The sequence below is a fragment of the Piliocolobus tephrosceles genome, chromosome 7 (assembly GCF_002776525.5).
Source record: "Piliocolobus tephrosceles isolate RC106 chromosome 7, ASM277652v3, whole genome shotgun sequence".
NCBI lineage: Eukaryota > Metazoa > Chordata > Mammalia > Primates > Cercopithecidae > Piliocolobus > Piliocolobus tephrosceles.
Genome location: NC_045440.1, coordinates 1,319,442 through 1,339,614, shown reverse-complemented (window position 1 = coordinate 1,339,614; position 20,173 = coordinate 1,319,442). Strand labels below are relative to the sequence as shown.

The 20,173-nt window shown below is 46.9% G+C and overlaps 1 protein-coding gene and 1 long non-coding RNA gene across 3 annotated transcripts in view; one reads left to right on the top strand and one right to left on the bottom strand.

Annotated features, from left to right (window-relative positions):
* Positions 1 to 20,155, top strand: part of LOC111551378 — a 40,886-nt gene extending 20,731 nt beyond the window's left edge. Inside the window, exons 2-3 of the long non-coding RNA XR_002734342.3 lie at positions 15,699 to 15,759; positions 17,798 to 20,155. This is a non-coding gene — a long non-coding RNA (uncharacterized LOC111551378). The remainder of the gene's footprint in view (positions 1 to 15,698; positions 15,760 to 17,797) is intronic.
* PINX1 (PIN2 (TERF1) interacting telomerase inhibitor 1) overlaps positions 12,616 to 20,173 on the bottom strand; it is a 69,879-nt gene continuing 62,321 nt past the window's right edge. The window contains exon 7 of one of the 2 annotated variants that reach the window (XM_023225290.2): positions 12,616 to 13,564. In XM_023225290.2, coding sequence (XP_023081058.2) covers positions 13,046 to 13,564 — 519 coding nt within the window. In that variant the 3' untranslated portion in view covers positions 12,616 to 13,045. The remainder of the gene's footprint in view (positions 13,565 to 20,173) is intronic. The other variant, XM_023225291.2, reaches the window with a different exon arrangement.

Below are 20,173 nucleotides of genomic sequence, written 5' to 3'. Positions count from 1 at the left end.
ATGTAAACTATATATAATATATAAATATATAATTTATATATATAAACAGAAACAGAAATTATATATTTATATATAAATATATATTAGATATTTATTATATAAATTATATATATTATAAATATATATATTCTCTCTCTCTATGTGTGTGTGTGTGTGTGTGTGTGTATACTACCTGGCCTGGCAAGTATTGTGCTTTTAATTTCTATTTTCACCTCTCTCTCTCTCTCTATATATATATATACACACACACACACATATATATATTTCCTGATTTCTTTTAGTTTTTTGCCTATGCTTTAACTCTTTCAGCACATTTAAGATAGTCATTTAAAGTCTTTTTCTAGTAAGTACTCTGTGTGTTTCCTCAGTGACTATTTCTGGTGGTTTATTTTGTTCCTTTGAATAGACCATGTTTCCCTGTTTCTCTGTATGCCTTGTAATCTTTCACTGAAAAAATGGACGTTTGAAGAACACCTCTTCCAATGTTTGAAGACTAGAGTTATTTATTATCAAGCCCCTGAACCTAAAGATCGGCCCAGGGTAAAGGCTTAAGGGCTGCTCAGGTCTTCTGGGCATGCATCCTATCTGGGCCTATGTGTGTGTATTTCTTCTGGCTGCTTTCAAATGTCTTAATTTTCCAAAGCGTCCCACCTCAACTTTTTCTCAGAGCCTTAGATGGCCTATTGTATTCCTCTGCCCATGATCTCTTGCTCACAGTTGTCCTCAGATCTACAGTCCTCCTACAGTCTTCACACATCATGGTGCACCCCGCTTCCTTCTGAGGCTTCCAGCCTAAGCTTCAAACTATGTTACCCTTCCATCTGAGCCAGGTGAGACAGATACCGGTTTGTTGGACATCCCACAAATAGGTGAGAATTATACAAAAAACTTCGACTCTGCTATTGCTGGCCCAAGGGAGAGAGTCAAAAATTGGTCCTGTTCCTCTGGCCTTCATTGCATGGGTGAGGCATGGGCAAGTAAAAACAGCACTAAATTTCCTACCATTCTGAGTGTGGCTTTTTTCTGATTGGTATTCGCTTGGTTGCTACAGATCTTTGGTTGGTTTCTAGGGCTCTTTAAAGTGATTTCAGTCAGTCTGTAGTCGTTTATTTGATGTTTTATGGGAGAATAAGGGCCTGGAGCTTCCTGGTCTGCCATTTTGTTGATGTCCTCAGTATTTTAATCTTTTAAAAATTGATTGTACATGGTATTGTGCCTTTTTTTTTTTTTTTTTTTTGAGACAGGGTCTCGTTCTGTTGTCCACGTTGGAGTGCAGTAGTGCAATCAGCTTACTGTAAGCCTGAATTTCTGGACACAAGTGATGCTCCCGCCTCAGCTTCCTGAACAGCTAGGACTACAGGTGCATGCCACCTTGCCTGGCTATTTTTAAAACTTTTTTGTAGAGATGGTGTGTTACTGTGTTGCTCAGGCTGGTCTCAAACTCATGGCCTCAAAGTGACCCTTCTGCTTTGGCCTCCCAAAGTGCTGGGATTTCAGGAGTGAGCTACCTTGCCAGGCAAATATTGTGCTTTTAATTTTTATTTTCAACAGTTCATTAAAGCATAAAAAATTGTGTGTTGTTCTTGTATCTTGTAAGCATGCTAAATCCATTATTAGTTCAAGGAGGTGGTTTAGGTAGATTTCTAGAGGTTTCTATGTAGAACAATCACCTTAAAACTCAATAAAAAATGCAATGAAAATGCAGTCAAAAGATTTGGACACTTTACAAAAGAAGATACAAGAATAGCCAATAAGCATATTAAAAGGTGTTCAGCATTATTAGCTATCCAGAAGAAAATACAAACCAAAAGCAAAATGAGATACCGCTATGCTTTAGGATGACGAAAACTTGAAAGATTGAGAATATCAAGTGCTAGGGAGGTTGCAGCGCACACAGAACTTTCATGAACTTCTTGCAGGGATGGAAAGTGGTACCTTTTAGAAAACTGTTTGACAGTTTCTAAATTAAACAAACATTTATCATATGACCCAACCTGTTCACTCCTAGGCATTTTCCAGGGGAAATGAAAGTGTATGCCCAAAGAAGGACTTGTATTTCAATGTTCATAGAAGTTTTATGCACAAGAGTCCAAAGCTGCAAAAAAATCCAAAACTTCAATAAACTGTTATCTATCCATACAATGGAAACTAGCTAGCAATAAAAACTATGGACATTGTTGAATCTCAAAAGTATTATGCTACGTGGGAGTGATTCTATGTATATGAGATTCTAGAAACAATAAAATTATAATGGTAAAGAGCAGATCAGTGGTTGCAAGGGGCAAGGGCATGGGGGAGAGAGGACCAACTGTAAAGGGGCTTGAGGAAACACACTGGCGGGTAGAAATGTTCTATATCGCAGTAGTTGTGGTCATTACACAACTGCATATGCTTCTCAAACGTGACCAAATTGCACACTTAATAGTGGATTTTATTGTTTGTAAATTATACTTTAATAAGTCTGATTTTATAAATGCAATCTTGAGTAGTAGACAGATTTCTTTGGCCTGCAGGTGCCCACTTACCACCCTGAAAGGCCCCACTTGCCTAAAAATAGAGAAATAAGAGGAAATAATTTCATTTATTCACTTATTCATTTCATCATTTATTAAATTTATTATTTATTTACTAAAAGCATTTCTTAAACATGAATTAGGGGACAGACAGTACCAGGTGTTGGGACAGAGTGGGGAGAGCTGCTCCTGTGATAAGCATGCACCCAGCACTCCATGAGTGCAGAAGAGGGACATCCAGCCCAGACCAGGGTGTCAGGGCAGCAGGTGGCTGCTGAACTAAGTCCTAAATGATGAATATGTTGTGCTTTTCCCCCCAACATGTTCACATGATCACCCTAGGGAATAGCTGGGAGGCTCTTGTAGCACAGAAGAAAGAGTGGACACTTCAGAGTCACACAGGTGTGGGCTCCAGTCCTGACCTGGCTGTTTGCCAGCTGTGGAACCTTGAGAAAATGTCAATCAACCAGAGTCCCATTTTTTTCACACCCAGAGTCAGAGCAATCATAATTATCTATACATTGCTCTGAAAATAAATTAGAAAATATTTCTCTTTTTTTTTGATGGAGTGTTGCTCTGTCACCAGGCTGGAGTGCAGTGGCGCAGTCTCGGCTCACTGCAACCTCTGCCTCCTGGGTGCACACTATTCTCCTGCCTCAGCCTCCCGAGTAGCTTGGATTACAGGCGTGCACCACCATGCCCAGCTAATTTTTGTGTTTTTAGTAGAGATAGAGTTTCACCACATTGGCCAGGATGGTCTTGATCTCTTGACCTCGTGATCCGCCCACCTCGGCCTCCCAAAGTGCTGGAATTACAGGCATAAGCCACCACACCCGGCCTAGAAAATACTTCTAAAACATCTAGCTCAGTAAAGGATTAGTCATGATAATGAGACATATTATCAGGTAGCCTCTTTGGTCACCATAACCTTTTCCCACCATCCTTGTCAAACACTAGGAATAAAAAATACAGGATTTGGGGTTCCTGAAACTCAAGACTCATACAGTGTCACAGTCAGTAGAGTTGCAGCCAAGCAGACTTTGCTGCTGGCACCCCTCAGGAACCAGCCAGAAGAAGACCACAGCCCAGGGAGAGGTCACGAGATGCCACTCACCCCTTTTCTTCTGTCTAAGGTTGTTCTCATGAAATCATTGCCTTATTTTGTACCTCTCTGGTGAAATTTCTAAGCCTCTTTCCAGTTCTAAAATCCAAGGTCCATGAAGCCAAACTCAAAACACAAAAGTCAAACCCCAGCAAAGGGGGTTCAAAGTCATCATTCCCGAACTTCACTGTGAAGAGAAAAATGTACTCAGGCACAAGCTCCTTCTAACGCTGAGCTTTCACGCCCGTGCATCCACGCACAGGTGTTTCGCTGCCCTTAGACACCGAATGCATTCCTTGGCTTGAAAACGCTCTTAAGGCTGACAGCCTCCTTTTGAATTTGGATACAGAAAATTGTTAATATCCAAAGGAGGCACATGGCTTTGTTTTTCCAACTTTAGTGACACAGTTAGCTAAATGGCGAGCTCTTGAGGGCTGGGACCACGCCTTTTCACACCTGTATTCCCAGCCTCCAGCACAGGGCCTCCACCACTGAAGCTTGTGGAACAAATGACCGAATGAACACATCTAATGGTGCTTTCCCGGAGCATTTCCTGCATCTCTCCTCTAACTCATGTTGGCACAAAGGTACACTACGTGCCAAAATGGACTAAATCACACGCAGAAGAAATTCAATTATTAGAAACAAAAATCAAACATAGTCCCCATCGCATCTTTAGGATGAAGAAGGGGTTAGTCCTGGGGGAGACAGCCCGGGGTGATGGACGCCACACCCTTCTGCCACCCGTTATGAACTGGTGAGCCTGGCCAAGGGGCTTATCGACTCTGAGTCTGTTTCTCCACCCACAAAATGAGGAGCGTAAGAATGCAGCTCTTACGGGGCTGTGGTGAGCAGGACTGCTTGTTTCAGGGATGAATGCTGGGAATGGTCCCCTGATTTGGAAGACCTACTGGCGCATGTGTCCTGAATACACTCTGATTGTCCCTATTCCAGCTCAGTTAACATCAGTCGTTCATTGCAGATTGCAAGGGCCTTGCCCATCACAGCAGGATTTTGTAATCCCTCCAGGCTAAATTGCAATAACTTGCTCTATTGGGGCTGCCTAGGAGTCCCGGGCAAGGGCAGGACCTGAAGCCTGTCACCTGAGCAGTCTGAGTCACTGTGCCCACGCCTCAGTCCTGCCCCAGGGCCTGCACAGGTTACCACCTCCAGTGGCAAGCCCTGAATCTCCCTGGGACTCTGCTGTCTCCAGGATGACCTGGACACACCTTCCTGTGGCACATCCTGGAGCTTGTTGGTCCTGGGTAACAGTCACAGGACCAGGTAAAAAGTGGCTCAGGAGCCTTAGGGATGGCTCCACAGAGGACGGGGCCTGCTGGTGCCAGTCCCTCATCGGAGAGAGGATGGCAGCTGCCCTCCTGACCAGGACTAGGTTCCCTAGTATCATGTGAGGAGCACTTGGCATTTTTGAGAAAGACTTTCTTTTTTCTGAGGCAGGATCTTGCTCTGTCACCCAGGCTGGAGTGCAATGGTGCAAACATGGCTCACTGCAGTCTCGACCTCCCAGGCTAAAGTGATCCTCCCACCTCAGCCTCCCAAGTAGCTGAGACGACAGGCACGTGCCACCACGCCCAGCTAATTTTTATTTTTTGTAAGAGATGGGGGTCTCACCATGCTGCCCAGGTTGGAGGTCAAACTTTATTGCCCAGGCCACTCTTGAACTCCTGGCCTCAAGCTATCATCCCGCCTTGGTCTCCCGAAGTGCTGGTGATATGGTTTGGTTCTGTGTCCCCACCCAAATCTCATCTTGTAACTCTCACAATTTCCACCTGTTGTGGGAGGGGCCCGGTGGGAGGTGATTGACTCATGGGGGCGGGGCTTTCCCGTGCTATTCTTGTGATGGTGAATGGGTCTCACAAGATCTGATGGTTTTAAAAAGGGGAGTTCCCCTGCACAAGCTCTCTTTTTGCCTGCTGCCATCCATGTAAGACAGGACTTACTCCTCCTTGCTTTCTACCATGATTGTGAGGCTTCCCCAACCACATGGAACTGTAAGTCCAATTAAATTTCTCTTGTAAATTTCCCAGTCTCGGATGTGTCTTTATCAGCAGCATGAAAATGAATACAGCTGGGATTACAACTCTGAGCCAATGCGTCCAGCATTGACTTTATTTTCTTAGAGCCATTTTAGGTTCACAGCAAAATTAAAAGGTACAGAGAATTCCCATATAGCACCTCTCCTACACCCAGGCACAGCCTCCTCCACTATCAACACCCCCACCAGAGTGGTACACTTGCGACCATGGATCAAGCTACCTTGCCACATTATCATCCCCCACAGCCACAGTTATGTTAGGGTTCACATGCACATTCTATGGGTTTGGACGGATATACGACGACACGTGTCCAGTATTCTAGGATCATAATTTCCTTGCCCTAAAAATCCTCCACAGCACTTCCTTTTCATTTTCTACTCTTGTATGGGAGGGAGAGAAGAAAAATGCATGGCACGCCTGCTGTCAGGTATTTTGCTGAGCCGCATTTCATTTAATCCTACAGCTACCCTTTGAGCAAGGAAGACTTGAAAACAAGGCCCTGGGAATGAGTTTGCTGAGATCCCAGTGGCCAGGGGACAGTTACAAGGAAGACCTAGGGAGACGTGCAGACGAATTCGGAATCAAGCTTTCAAGTAAGGTGAGTGAAGAGGTCTCATCTACTGAACGCAGTTCTGGGAGTCAAGGGAACCCCAAGTGCAGGGGGCGGGGTGTAGCCACAGGAGAGCATCACTGGTCAGACACCTTCATCCTGGGATATACCTGAGGCCTCCAGAACATGGGTTCTTGCCTGGGTATGGTCTGTTCATTTGTATTCATTCAAAAATCCTGTTAGCTGAGCATGGTGATGTGGGCCTGCAGTCCCAGTTACTCAGCCATCTGAGGCAGGAGGATCACTTCAGCCCAAGAGGTCAAGGCTGCAGTGAGCTTTCATTATGCCACTGTGCTCCATCCTGGGTGACAGAGCAAGACCCTGTCTTTACTTTAAAAAGAGGAGAGAGAGAAAGGGGGGGATAGAAGGAGAGAGATAAGAGCGAGCGAGCTGTACCTTCCTTGTGCCTGGCACCGTCCTGGTGCGGAATACAAAGATGAAGGTTGCCTTCAGAGGTCCTAGGGTTGAATGGGGAAAGTGACATACCCCAAAACACAAGTAGACTTTGATGAGCACAGAGAGCACTATGAACATTCAGAAAATGGACACTGCTTCTGGGGGCCGGATCAGGACAGGCTGGAGAAGTGGATGGCACCTGTGGCAGGCCTTGAAGCCAGTGGGTGGAGAAGGGAAGCCTGGTCAGAGCCACAGATATGCACCAGGGGAGGGACTGTGGGCAGGAGGCAGAGCCGGGGGTGCAGGTCCGGGGGAGCGGCATTACGGAGGGAACGATGGGAGGCGCAGGGCAGCACTGTCCTGGCAGGGATCAGACAGAGGGGTGTCGAGCTGGGAGCTCCCTGAGGGCGAGGACCTACCTAGTGTACAGTGGTGGCAGATACTTGATTAGGTTGGACTGCTGATAACGCCTCTTGATGCTGGGGTGAGACTGAATGACAGCATGGGGTGCCTGTAATAATAATGGGAGGGGGCGGACAAGAGGCAGCCTGGAGAGGTTGAGTTCCTCTTAAGACCCACTGCATCTGACAGGCCCTCGGGACGGTCGGTTGGAGATGCAGGATGAAAGCTTGAGACTAGTGGGGACAGAAATGCTGACCTGGGAATCACACAGAAAGCAGCAGAAACCCCAGCCGGGCAGATGTGCACAGAAAATGGATAGTCAGAGGGCAGAACCCACAGCTCAGGAACACTCAAGGGCGTCCATCGTCCCACACTTAGCTGACCACAGGAGGAGGAAGAGCCAAACAGTATTCAGGAAAGGCAGAGACTTAGGAGTTGCATGGAGTCGAGATAGTTGGAGAAGGAGACTAAATGGTCCGAGATGCAGTCACTCGCCGGGGCAGCCACATACCTCACAAAGGTGAAGATGAGGGCGCTTCCTTCCGTTAAGGTGCTGGGGTCACTCTGGATTGCTCAAGACTTTGATTCTCTAAGGTTTGAAGACCGGAGTCGGAGTTTGCCTTCAGCAGCTTTCCACGTAACAAGTGTGTGTTGATACCTGTTTTTGTCCCATCCAGGTTTGAGGGGCATCCCTAGTTAGTGGGTGGAGGGAGGCTACCTGGAGGTCACCTCTTCTCTCCCATCCCTGGGTACCCCATCTGCACACTCAGGAGATCCTCTGGAGACAGGAGGGGCAGGAGGAAGTTGGGTTTATCTTCAGACTGACCTGTTAAGAGCCACCCCAAGTAGGTGAAACACATTTCTAATGCATTCTATGTGCAGAAGGCACATAATATCATTGTGTGAATTTATCGCAGAGTTAGAAATGTTGTTAAATGTAGACGGTTCCTCCTCAGGTTCAAGTAAAATGAGCTGGCAAAGAGCTTCTCACAGCTCATGCATGAATGCCAAAGGGGAGAGGACATTTGCTAGCCACGGTGTCGGAGGCTGCGTCCTGGGCATCAATGTGTTGAGATTAATCCAGGACACGGCAGTCCTTTCTCAATGACACACATTCATAGAACTTGAATGTGGGTAGGCTCTGTAATGAGTCAGTCACTCTGTTGTCAATTGGCCTGGAGCCGGGAGTCGGTGTTCAATAAATGTTTTCAGAACAAATAACTGCTTTCAGCACCCACGCACCTTTTTCTAAGGAAACTCAACGTAGAATATACAAACAGAAAATTTCAGCTATAACCGATTACAAAATTCTCCCCCCCAGCTAAAGACTTCACTGCTGCTTTCCTTAAAAGTTCACTGCTAATGCCTGCGCAACAGGTCGGCTGAGGTGGGAGGACTCGCACAGCCTGCACCAGCCCCCTACCCACCCCTCCATAGTAGGCGAGGCCCGGCCCCACCCGCCCTTCTTTACCTGCTGTCTTTCTCTGGCTTATTCCTGCCTCTTACTGGTTCCATGAAGGCTTTGTGTATGCCACTGCAGTATATTCAGTATTTCCTAAATAGATCGGACACTTTTATGCAAGAAGTTTAGTCATCGACTTTACTAGGACACGGTACTAATTGGCTCATTAATAATCAAACACTATAAAATCACACACTGAGCACCCGACCTGACCTCCTGCCCTGCCTGCCGGCACAACAGGCTCCGAAATGCAGCGGCTGCAGAACCAGCGAGATAAACAGGGCGGTGACGAGGAGGTTCTTACTCCAATCTAAGTACAGCCGCTGCCTGCTGCTCCCAGGGCTGAGATCACTCGGACAGACTGTGCCCAAAGCCTTCCCTGATGCTGTTTCTTCTCAGTAAACAGGTCTCGGCATGTGCCTGCCAGTCAGTGAACAGGTGGAGGAGGAGGGAGGCAGAGGGACGGCCTCTACTAGGGAAGAGATGCTCACTGGGATTTCAACTCTCAAAAGCATCAATAGTTTTACAAATTGAAAATACTCTTTTTCAGAATTGCAAACAGGGTTTAAGAAGCCGACTCACCGAATTTCCCACCCACCTCTTGACCAAGTTGGAAAAGAAAATCCACTGAGAATGTCTCACGTGCAGCATACCTCAAAGAATTTTCTATAGCTCATCCGAATCATACTAACTTAAATCAATTGTGAAACTCTTTGCCGTTTGCCTGCTGCTTTCAAATCCATTCCCAGTGAAGAGTAACAACGACACGTGAAGAGCATCTGCAATAGGGAGCCTCGCAGGTGGGACTGACTGTAGCAAGGATGGAGGAAAAGGGGCACGGGTTTGTGACTACGGTAGAGAGTGGGCAGGGGCATCACGGGGCCTCCGGGAACAGCATCAGTCTAGTTATAAAAAGGCTGAGAGCCGGGAGCAGTGGCTCACGCCTGTTATCCCAGCACTTGGGGAGGCCGAGGCGAGCAGGTCATCTGAGGTCAGAAGTTTGAGACCAGCTTGGCCAACATGGCGAAACCCTCTCTATTAAAAATACAAAAATTAGCTGGGCGTGATGGTGCACACCTGTAGTCCCAGATATTTGGGAGGCTGAGGCAGGAGAATTACTTGAACCTGGGAGGTGGAGGCTGCAGTGAGCCAAGATCACGCCACTTCACTCCAACCTGGGTGACAGGGCGAGACTCTATCTTAAATAAATAAATAAATAAATAAATAAATAAATAAATAAATAAATAAATAAAATAAAATAAAATAAAAGGCTGAGAGGCCCTTCTGTAAAAGGGGATGATGATAATGGTTACCTCCTGGGTTGTTTGAGGACTACATGAGTTGACTTATTTGAAGTGTTAGACCTCATACAATAATAATAATAATAATCCATTAAAAGTAACAGAAAAGGAGAGCAGGTTACTGCAGGACAACACAGAAGAGCCTCTTCAGTCGACAAATATTTCCTTGGGAGCCGCTTTTCCTCTTTAAACTGAAAGAACCAAGGAAAGCACTGAAGACTAAAATTAATGTATTTTTACCTGGCGAAATAATTCAAGGCAAAAACAGGGTTAATATGCTATCCATTTCTAAAGTATCAAGCATAAAATGCAATTCAGAGTATTTGTTTTGTTGTTCTAATTTCCACTTAGATCCAGAAAACCAAGTGAACTGAAAAACAGATACAGAAAAATGAAAGCTGAGGGTATCTAGAGAAAAGAGAGTCTCCACCTCCTTTGGAACAAATCTGCTCTTTGCTAAGTATGTGACTCATTCTCAGGCTGCCCACTCAGTTATTAAAATAATTCAGGAGGGGTCAGAAGCAGTGGCTCACACCTGTAATCCCAGCACTTTGGGAGCCCAAGGTGGGTGGATCACTTTGAGCTCAGAAGTTTGAGACTAGCCTGGGCAACATGGCAAAACCCCGTCTCTACTAAGAATACAAAAATTAGCAGGGCGTGGTGGCCAGTGCCTGTAATCCCAGCTACTCAGGAGGCTGAGGCAGGAGAATCGCTTGAATCCAGGAGGCGGAGGTTGCAGTGAGCTGAGATTGTGCCACTGCAGTCCCTCCTGGGTGAGAGTGAGACTCCCCGTCAAAAAAAAAACAAAAACAAAAAACAAACAAAACATTCAGGAGGCTTTTCTCCAGTCTATGAAAAAGCCAAGGCGGGAGGATCACCTGAGGCCAGGAGTTCAAGACCAGCCTGGGCAACACAGCAAGACCGTGTCTCTAGAAAAAATAAAAACATTAGCCAGGTGTGGTGGCATATGCCTGCAGTCCCAGCTACTGGGGAGGCTGAGGCAGGAGGACTGCTTGAGCCCAGGAGTTTGAAGCTGCAGTGAGCTTTGATCAGGCCTCTGCTCTCCAGCCTGGGTGACAGAAAGAGACCCTATCTCTCGGTGGGGGGGGGCGGGAAAACCCCAACAGTTGCACGTGAACAATCTTACAGTCGGGCTGCGTTGGAATTCCTAACTCCAGGAGCTACCAGCTCCCTTCTGTACCTCCCTCCTCTGGTCTTCCCACCCAGCCCCTTCACCCACGTCTGACCTAAATGCATTCCACCTGCCTCCTAAATACGCCTGCACACAAGTTGGTATATTCTCCCGGCTCTAATTTTTACCGGGAAAGGAAGTTAAAACAAAAGGCCAAAAAAAAAAAAAAAAAAGAAAAACCAATCAGCATCTACTTATTTTTGAAAGTTAGCTCCCCTTAGGTTCCAGGCATTCCACTTATTTCTGGATCTCTGGTTTCACAGGCAAGATGGGACAGGCAGACAGAACTTGGGCATGTGCCCTCTGTGGAGAAAGTGACTTCGGGAACCTCTGAGGCTTTGTTAGCCTGCGATTCTAAACTCGGGGGGACATGAAAAACTCAGAGACAAGTCATCAGGCTCTATCTTCCTAAGACTTTTTTCTGTGTGTGTGTGTGTGTGTGTGTGTGTGTGTGTGTGTGTGTGTCTTTTCAAACAAACAGCACTGCGTAGTATCCTTAGAGACTACAGCCAAAGGTCCTTCACGTATTTTCTCTACATTTCAAGAATCTCAGGACCCTGCTTCTTATCTAATGTGTGACCTTGAGAGTTAAAAATCAAGGGGAAAAGGTCACGGAATTGGGGGCAAGTTTGAGTTCCCGTCACCAGCCACAATCTCTAGATCAAATGGAGGACAACACGCTGCCTGAGCCCTGGCCAGGTTTGCCTGAAGCAGGGCCAGGCAGCCTCAAGGCCTCCATGGCAGGCTGGGGATGTGGGGACGTGGGAAAAGGGGGTGCAGGGAAACTGGGAACTGGGCGGGGAGCGTGAGAAAGGGAATAAACGCGCACGCCGATGAAGAGGAAAAGCAGGAGATGAAGGCAGTGCAGAGGGCAGAACGGCGGACACAGGGCCGGGAAGGTGGCAGGGCTGCACTCCAGAACCTCAGCTGAGCGTTTTCTTCTCCTGTGTCCCAGGGATGGTGTGAAGTGTCTGCAGGCGTCCGAGTGAACCCACAGGGAGAGTTCGGCTGGCACACAGGGAGATGGGCCAGGGCGCGGCAGGCGAGGGCAGCACAAGTATGGTGCTGCGACACCACTGCTGGGAGCAGGGTTGAAAGGCGTCTTTTGCTCTAAGGACTTTCGTAAGGCAGTCCCAATCCAAAGACCAACCTCAGTTTCATGGCCTTAGCCTCTCAGTTTCTTAAGCCTTCTGAGGACCTCCTGATCATGACGAGTAAGTCATTATTTACAGCCATGTGACAGATAAATCAGTATAGGTGATTTGTCCTGAAGGACCCCCAAAGGGAAATACATGACAGTACCCACACTCGGCACAGGAACAGCACGAGTCCTCCTGTGAGAGCTGAGAGAGGACACTGGCCCTGAGTCTGTCCACTGCTGAAGCTTGGCAGAGGCGGGGGGAAGAGCTCAGAGCAGTCAGCTGCCACTGCTTAGTGGAGGGGAGGGTAGTGAAACGTTTCCCCATCAAACCAAAACTCAACAAAAAACCTCTCTGATTTGGGAATGTAATCATATAATTTCCACTTGGCAAAAATGTTGGTTGGCTATAGAACAAAAAGAACAATCTGAATCCAAGCTATTGCCTCTTAATCCTTTAATTAGGCCGAGTATTTCAGAAGAAAGCACCATTCATTGTTACTGAAGAGAACCAAGAGCAAACAGAGATAGTGACACACACACACACAGACACGCGCATGCACACACGTGTGCACACTTACATGAATGCATGTATTTGTAATGATTATAATTAGACACTCTTGCTGAAGGGCTCAGAGTTTACAAGAAAATTTATTTGTGTCTGAGAGCCGCTATTTAGAACATTAAAAAGGCCCTCCTGGGAACGTAACGGGGGAGATGTGGTGAGAGGGCGGGACTCAGCCGCCCACAGGCATGTCACAAGATGCGCCCAGACGCTCTGGGGTGAACTCTGCTCTGACTTCAGGCCAGAGGTGTCTGCCCCGGCAGTGCCCTAACAGCTGAGTGGTCGGAAGGCTCCGGCTGGGGAGGATTCATTTGGAATCTTTCTTCTTCTTCTTCTTCTTCTTCTTCACTGGTGTTTCTTCTGGCGTAGCATCCTCTGCTATCTCTACTGGCTTTTGCGGCTTTTTCTTCCCTCTCCTCTTTTTGGGCTTCAGGGTGAAGTCTCCGCCCTCAGGTGGCTGCGCATGGTCCCCTGCATCCGGAGCAGAGGCCTCAGAACTCTGGTCCCAGGAGGGCCCTCTGAGCTGCTCTTCCGCTGGCCCGCTCTTGGCCACTCGCTCCTGGGCCTTGGCCCTCTCGGGCTTTCCCTCCATGTGCCTCTTGGCCTTAGGCTGGGGGTAACTCTCCACATCTTCACCTGTGGCCTCTTTGTTTCTTTTCTTCCCTCTTTTGCGTTCCACCTGCGTCTCAGAAGTGTCAGACCCTGGAACTGGGACCTGGGGCTTGTTCTTCAGTGCTGCCATCCGCTTGGCAAAGTACTCCTGGATGGTGAAGGCACTGGTTGTCGTGGTTTCGTTCTCATCTGGAGTGGAGGGACTGGCATCCCCCTATAGTGCGCAGAAGAGTTAAAAGGCAGGTAAGCATCAACTGTTCATCCCTCACTGCACCCAGGAGGCACCCACACCCGGCACCCACACCCGGCACTCACACCTGGCACTCACACCTGGCACTTAGGAGACAAGGCTGAGTGCCAGGCTTCTTTCGGCCTCTCTCCCTTCTGGTCGGCCTGAACTGCAGGCCTGGAGCAAGGCGGCCACACACTCTGGCTGAGTACTAGGTGGGGTGGTAGATGACAGGCAGAAGTTAATGTCAGAAGGGAGCTGGCAAGCCGCCTCGATGGAATTCTGAGTAAACATCTCCCTAGAAACAAGTGTTGTGGTGACTAAGGTCCCAGAATCTCCCATCAGAAACAGGGACACTGGCGTTCCAGAGCTTCATGATTTTGTTAGACAACGATTTCACCCTCATTATGAATTACACGGGCCTCTGTGTTGATCTAGAAACTTAAGACACCACCTAGATAGGTTAACCTTCCATGAGGACAGGAGCCGCATTCCGCCCTGGAACCTGGCTTGCCGGGGGCACCCTTTCTCACCAAAGGCGGAGTGTGGCCGCTCTGGCAGCTGCTCCTGAATGCAGTGCGGAGTGGAGACTCCGTGTGTCTCAGCCTCCTCCCTGAAACAGCGGGCCAGCTTGGGGGCTTCTTTCCCTCAGCTGGGGGTGGGGAGGAGGGAAATGCCCCCTCCTTCTCTAACAAAAACTAGATACTCAGGACTGTATTTGGGCTATTCTTAAATTTGAGGAGTTACTGACACATAACAGCTGAGATGAGGATTTTAATTTTAAACGAGTATATTGCATTGTCAGATAATATCTGCTATAAGAAAAAATGTGAAAAAAGTATATATCTAAAAGTACATTTTGCTGTAAAGCTTGAGAAGTGGGAGAAAATTCCTAAGGGGAGAGGCTGGGATAAAGAATGAAATGCTGGAATCACCATTTGCGTTGAGGCTGGCAGTAAGGTGAGGGGGCGTGCCTGTGAGGCAGGAAGTGCCTTCGGGTTGAAGACTACAAGGAATACGCTCGGAGTCAAATCAATGTCTGCAGCAACTCTGCCCACAGAGACTCTGGAAATAAGTCATTTAGCTATCACGCTAAACTTGGGTTTTCATAGTCGCCCGGCTTCTTCCTTCATACTCATTTATCTCACAAGAAGAGGCTGGGTATTCCATGCTTTCGTGGTGGGAGGGTGGGAAAGGGCTCCTGAATAAAGCAATCTCTAAATCAGGATTCTACTATGATCCTAAGCTTGGCTGGCAAGGTTCTGCTTCTGCAGGTAACTGAATTACAAACCACCTATAAACAGACCCTGTATTGTCTTGACAGAGTGGTCCTCAAAAACCAGCTCAGTGGAATCCAAGATAATGTCCCATTTGCAGTTCCAGCAGAATTAATATTACTATATATCAACAGACAACTAGGGCTTGAGTGGCAAGTGCCTCAGAGAGCTTTCACAAAAGGGTACATAAAAAAATCATGTGGTCAATATTGGAATTTCAAAACAGGCAGAACATGAGGAATAAATCAACTGAGTTTTGGGAAGAAGTTTTAATTTTATCCATTACTATTCAATTTGTGCTGGAATTCCATGGGGTGATTTTGAGAAAAATAAAAAATATCTGCCCCCAGGAGATTTGTCTTTTTGTTTTTCAAATGTTGAAAAAGAGCTGAAATGCTGCACAGCTGGCGCGAGCCAATCCCAGGCTCATGAACGAGAGAGATCCTGCCACCCACACGGGCACCTCACAGCCACATGGAGACAGAGACAGGCTCGGTGACCAGCCACCCTCACAGCCACATGGGGACAGGCTTGGTGACCAGGCACCCTCAGAGTCACATGGGGACAGGCTCGGTGACCAGCCACCCTCACAGCCACACAGAGACAGGCTCGGTGACGACGGCGGGCTCGTTTATGCAACAGAAATCTCACTGACAGTTTTGCAGCACTACAGGCGCCTGCAGTCTGTGGGCCCTCTTTTGGAATGTATTTGTGAGGCTGGAACTCACATCTGAGTCAAATCCTATGACTCCTTACCTTGCTTATCTATTTATTACCTTGTGAATTCCTGATTTTAACCACAGGAGCTAAGTGCTGGTATTAATCACATTTTTTATTATCAGGAAATACAAGACCATCTTTGAGTCACTTGTTGAATTCAGTGGGTCTTCCTAATCCCAGAAAGTAAGTAGGCTCATAATCAATTCCTGGGATGTAAGTTTAATAGGCACGGCCACTGCACAGGCATGGCAGGGCATGGAGACAGGCTAGAGAGGGGCCAGCACCCCCGAGTCCTACTGCTTCCCAGCAAAGTGCTGGCCACATAATGACCCGCTAGAGAGAGCTGCTTAATGCGGGGGTAGCCACCCTCCCACACCACAGAAACGTGCCTATTGTACAAGACCATGGACTCAAAGGAAAAATACACTGAAAATCTGACTCCTGCAGGAGCAATGGCCAGGACTCACCTTTTTATGCACCAAAGTCAGAAACTCAGTTTCACTGCAGAGATTCTAATCCTGCTTCTGCATTCTTGACCATGGCATCACATAAAAATATATACATATTTTCAAGAAAACTAATGCTTTTGTATCTGGTCTCTATCAAAGTAAACAAGTATTGAGAAAAACAAGTCACTTTAAAGTATTTTGAAGTGACAATAACTTGCATTTTCCCACATTTCCATGAAACACACAATACAACCTCAAAAAATAAAATCTGTAATATTTAAATGTGACGTTCACCGCTTCATAAACGTTGAGAATGTCTGTTTGCTAACTGTGTTCCAAAAACTAATGAAACAAATTTAAGAGTAACTTGAAAACTTCTGGTTCTATATAAAATACTACCAAGAAATATGGTTAATCATCTTGCCAAATGTGATTTAAGCTCAGGGATTCAGGAAACGTCTCTCTCTCTTTTTTGAATTCCAATGCCTGCTGTTCAACTAAAGGAGGTTTTTGTGACTAATGGCAAAAACCGTGAGTACTTTTGCACCAACCTAATAAAACAAGCAGGACTAGCCTTGTCCGTTCGCAGCAAGCCTCACGGTCCTCTCCCTTCCTTCAGCGCTCATGAGTGCATCGCATGTGTCAAAAACATTTGTGACTTTCCCAAATGGTAAGTGGGCCTTAATTTCTACCCAATCAATAAGCACTTGTGGGTTCGAACTGAGATGACTCCGGAGCACCTGCTCCCCAGTTCACAGAGCCCTGAGAGTTGAAAGCCAGGCCCATGGGAGCACCCTGCTCACTCACGTGAGGAAGCTTCACCCAAAGTGATCGGGCCCGGGGGTCCCGAGGAAGGCAGCTGTCACCACTGTGCCAGGCACTCGACATCAAGTGGCATCTCAGCCGTCTCTTGCGGCAACCTGAAGAGAGGTGCCCTCTCGTGACACAGGCAGAGCGAGACTCCTAGCACTTAATCCGCAGAAGGTCTCACAGCTGGAACACGGCAGGAGAGAAACAGCCCTAAGACTGCCGGAAGCAAAGCACTTGCTCCCTCTACCACAGGACCCTGACTTCTAGCTCCCATCTCATGGACTGCCTTGTCACCTTTCCTCTCTCTTCAGAAGCCACCACCAAAACTAAAGTATTTATCAAGTGACCACATAATCCAGAGACTGAGGTCCACACTCACCTAAGTTGACTGATGCAGAAAAAATATCCACAGAAATAGTACTTTCAAAAGAGAAAAAAAAAAACTACATCATCTTAGTTTGCAATTCATTTAAATAAAAAACAGCCCGAAGCCAGGCTTAAAGGTTTTATAATTTATCAAACTAGCATGTACAGTCACTTGAAAAAGGGTGACTGTTTCAAAGCAGAGAGTAAAACCCAAGTCCAAACCTTCCACCCAGGCAAAGCCCTCTCGAGCAGATGCCGGACAGCTTCCACCTGGACACTGGCAATATGGAAAGGTGGCTGCTCTGGTTCTCTGACCCAGTTTTCTCATCAGGAACAGCCCGATTCAGGTGGTTCCTGGGCATACACCGTGTGTCATGATTAGAGCTGGAGAATCTTAACACCATCTCTGGCAAGTCCAAATTACCACTGAGGAAAAAATAAAGAGTGGGTACAAAGGCAAGCTGACCCTGCAGAGTCCCTGCAGGTATCAATTACAATACACCACAGTCCTCTCTGGTCCCTGAAAGATGCCTGAAGCTACACATATCAACTCTTCTCAGAGGTCTACAGAATTAGAGTCTGTCTGCTTCTTTTAGGATCCTCTGTCTGGAGACTGTGCAGCTCCATGGGTATCTGCACAAGCTCCTCTGGGCTCATGGAGGACTTTGCTCTTGTGTCATTCAAATGTGTATACTGAGGTGGATTATTAATAAAATGCCCAAACAGAGAGGATTCTCCATTATTCTCAAAAGAATCTTTTGGGACAAGGAAATGAGGCAGTCTGCACACAGGCCTTAGTGAAGTGCCTGGAGCAGATGCACCTTCTATAGAATCCCCCTACTTAGGATCAACATGCCAGTCCAGGGAATGCACTTCAAAGGCAAGTCTTTCAGCTTGCCAGCCTTGCTCACACATCACCACTGATCTTAATTGAGAGGATGATGGAAGTTTTCTGATTTCCATGTTAAGACATGGAGGTCATGCTGCAACAGTAACCCTTCAATGAACTTTGTTAACAAAGTAGACACCCCGAGATCAAGGGTAATGGATTTAGCAACTGGGGTTGTGAGTCCTGATGGCTATTGCCTGTGATGAACAAACGCTCACTGCTACCACAGCCTGTCTGTCATCAGCCTGTGCTGGGTTCGTCTGTGAAAAGTTAAGAAAGCTTGGCAAGTGAGTGGTTTGACAGAACATTCTGTACCTTTTCCAAACTTTTCAGTAGGGCAGTTCTGACAAACACAAATTATGTATCCCTTCAGGTATGAAGTGACTCTGTGTGACTCCTCAAGACAAAGGGATTGTGGAGACCCACTGTCAGCTGTGTGTGTCCTTTAAACTCCTCCAACAGAAGGGGCAGGATGAACTGACCCAGTCACTCCCTATGCTGGCCTACCATGTTCTTCCACATCCCCGTACACAGTCCCATGCATCACTTTCTTGAAGATCAAGTGTAAAACTGCTTCCTTCCACAAGTCCGATCCCATGTGAACATCCTTTCTTGTTTATTGCCCATAACAGCAATTTGTTGCTTCTATTTTTTGTATTTGTTTAATTTGCTTTGCAAGCATCTTCCCAAGGAAACAAGTTTCTTGAGGACAGGGGTCATTTCTATTTCATTTGTATTCATACAATCCACAACCTCCCTAATGAGGAACAAGGTATGGTAAGTGATCAACAAAGGCACAAAGACACCAAACCCAGCTGGACCAACGCTGTGAAGAGCTCCCACCACCACCCACTGGCCCCAAATGTTTTGTGTTTGTCAGCACAAGCTTGTCTGCATATCAGACAGGTCCAATGTACAGAAGGGGCATGGGAGGCTAAGAAGAGAATCAGCATTTTGAGTGCAGATTCTTCCCATCCACATGAAACCACCGCCTTCTCATCAGACAGCACCTTCCCTTGCCTCAGGATGCAAACGACTTCTCTAACTACTGCAAGGTATATCTGAGTGTCCTCTGCTGTCAGCCAGTTCCTTCCTGGCCCTTAGCAATCAATAGAAACTCAGTCTCATCTCCTGCTCCATCATTCCACATGTTACTATAGTTGCCTTGGAGGGGATAAGTCAACTGGAAAAAAGCAAAGTACTGTGTGGTATGGGAACTGCCACGTTTTTTCTGTGGGATTAGTCAAACACAAGCAATGCCAGTAGGGAATGAACTGTTCTTGCTAAAGAAGACAACTGTTCTTGGGAAAGAGAAGCGAGTTCTCAGGCATATCAGATACAAAGGTAAGCAGCTCATTTGGAGAACAGCAGGGGGATGGAAGTTCCACCAGCAGCCTCTGGTAGCAAGCTGTGAAGGCACAGCTTACATTATATCTTAGCTGAAAACACAACCTGGGCAAGCTGATTCTAGGGAATCACTGAAATGGGTTTGCCACTGAAGGCCGAGCTAGGCAGTGATTCACAGCCGTTCGTCGGAAAGCCTGCCCTGAACCACCATGGCGGGCGGCCCTGCTCTTCTCTCTATGAAACCTCTGTGGTTTCATGCTTTTCCTCTGTGGTTTCTACATAACTGAAAACATCCAGTGTTTTATTGACGAACGGCTATTTTTACACTCACAAAAAGCTTTTCAAGTGTGAAATCTCGTACATTTTTCAAGACACTCATCGCTCACATCTGGAATTAGGCTAAACACACACAGTCTCGGCAATGAGCAGCTTCAGGGAATTTGCCCGGGAGATGCAATCAGTTTTAGCATTAGCAAGTATCACAAGAGTCAAAAACAAATATAAAACCCCATCGACTGGAGCTGAGATTTGAAGTGGTGTTAAAAAGCAAAGATAAAATAACAGAATGAGAATTATGGAGCAACTCAACTGGAAAACACAGAAATTGTGTGTGTGCACATGTGAAACAGGTGTGAGAACCTGTGGCATGTACTAGAAGCCCACTATGCAGGGCTCCAGAGGGTTCTCTCTAGACAGAGGCTGGTGAACTATGGCCGTGGGCCTAGTTTTTAATGAT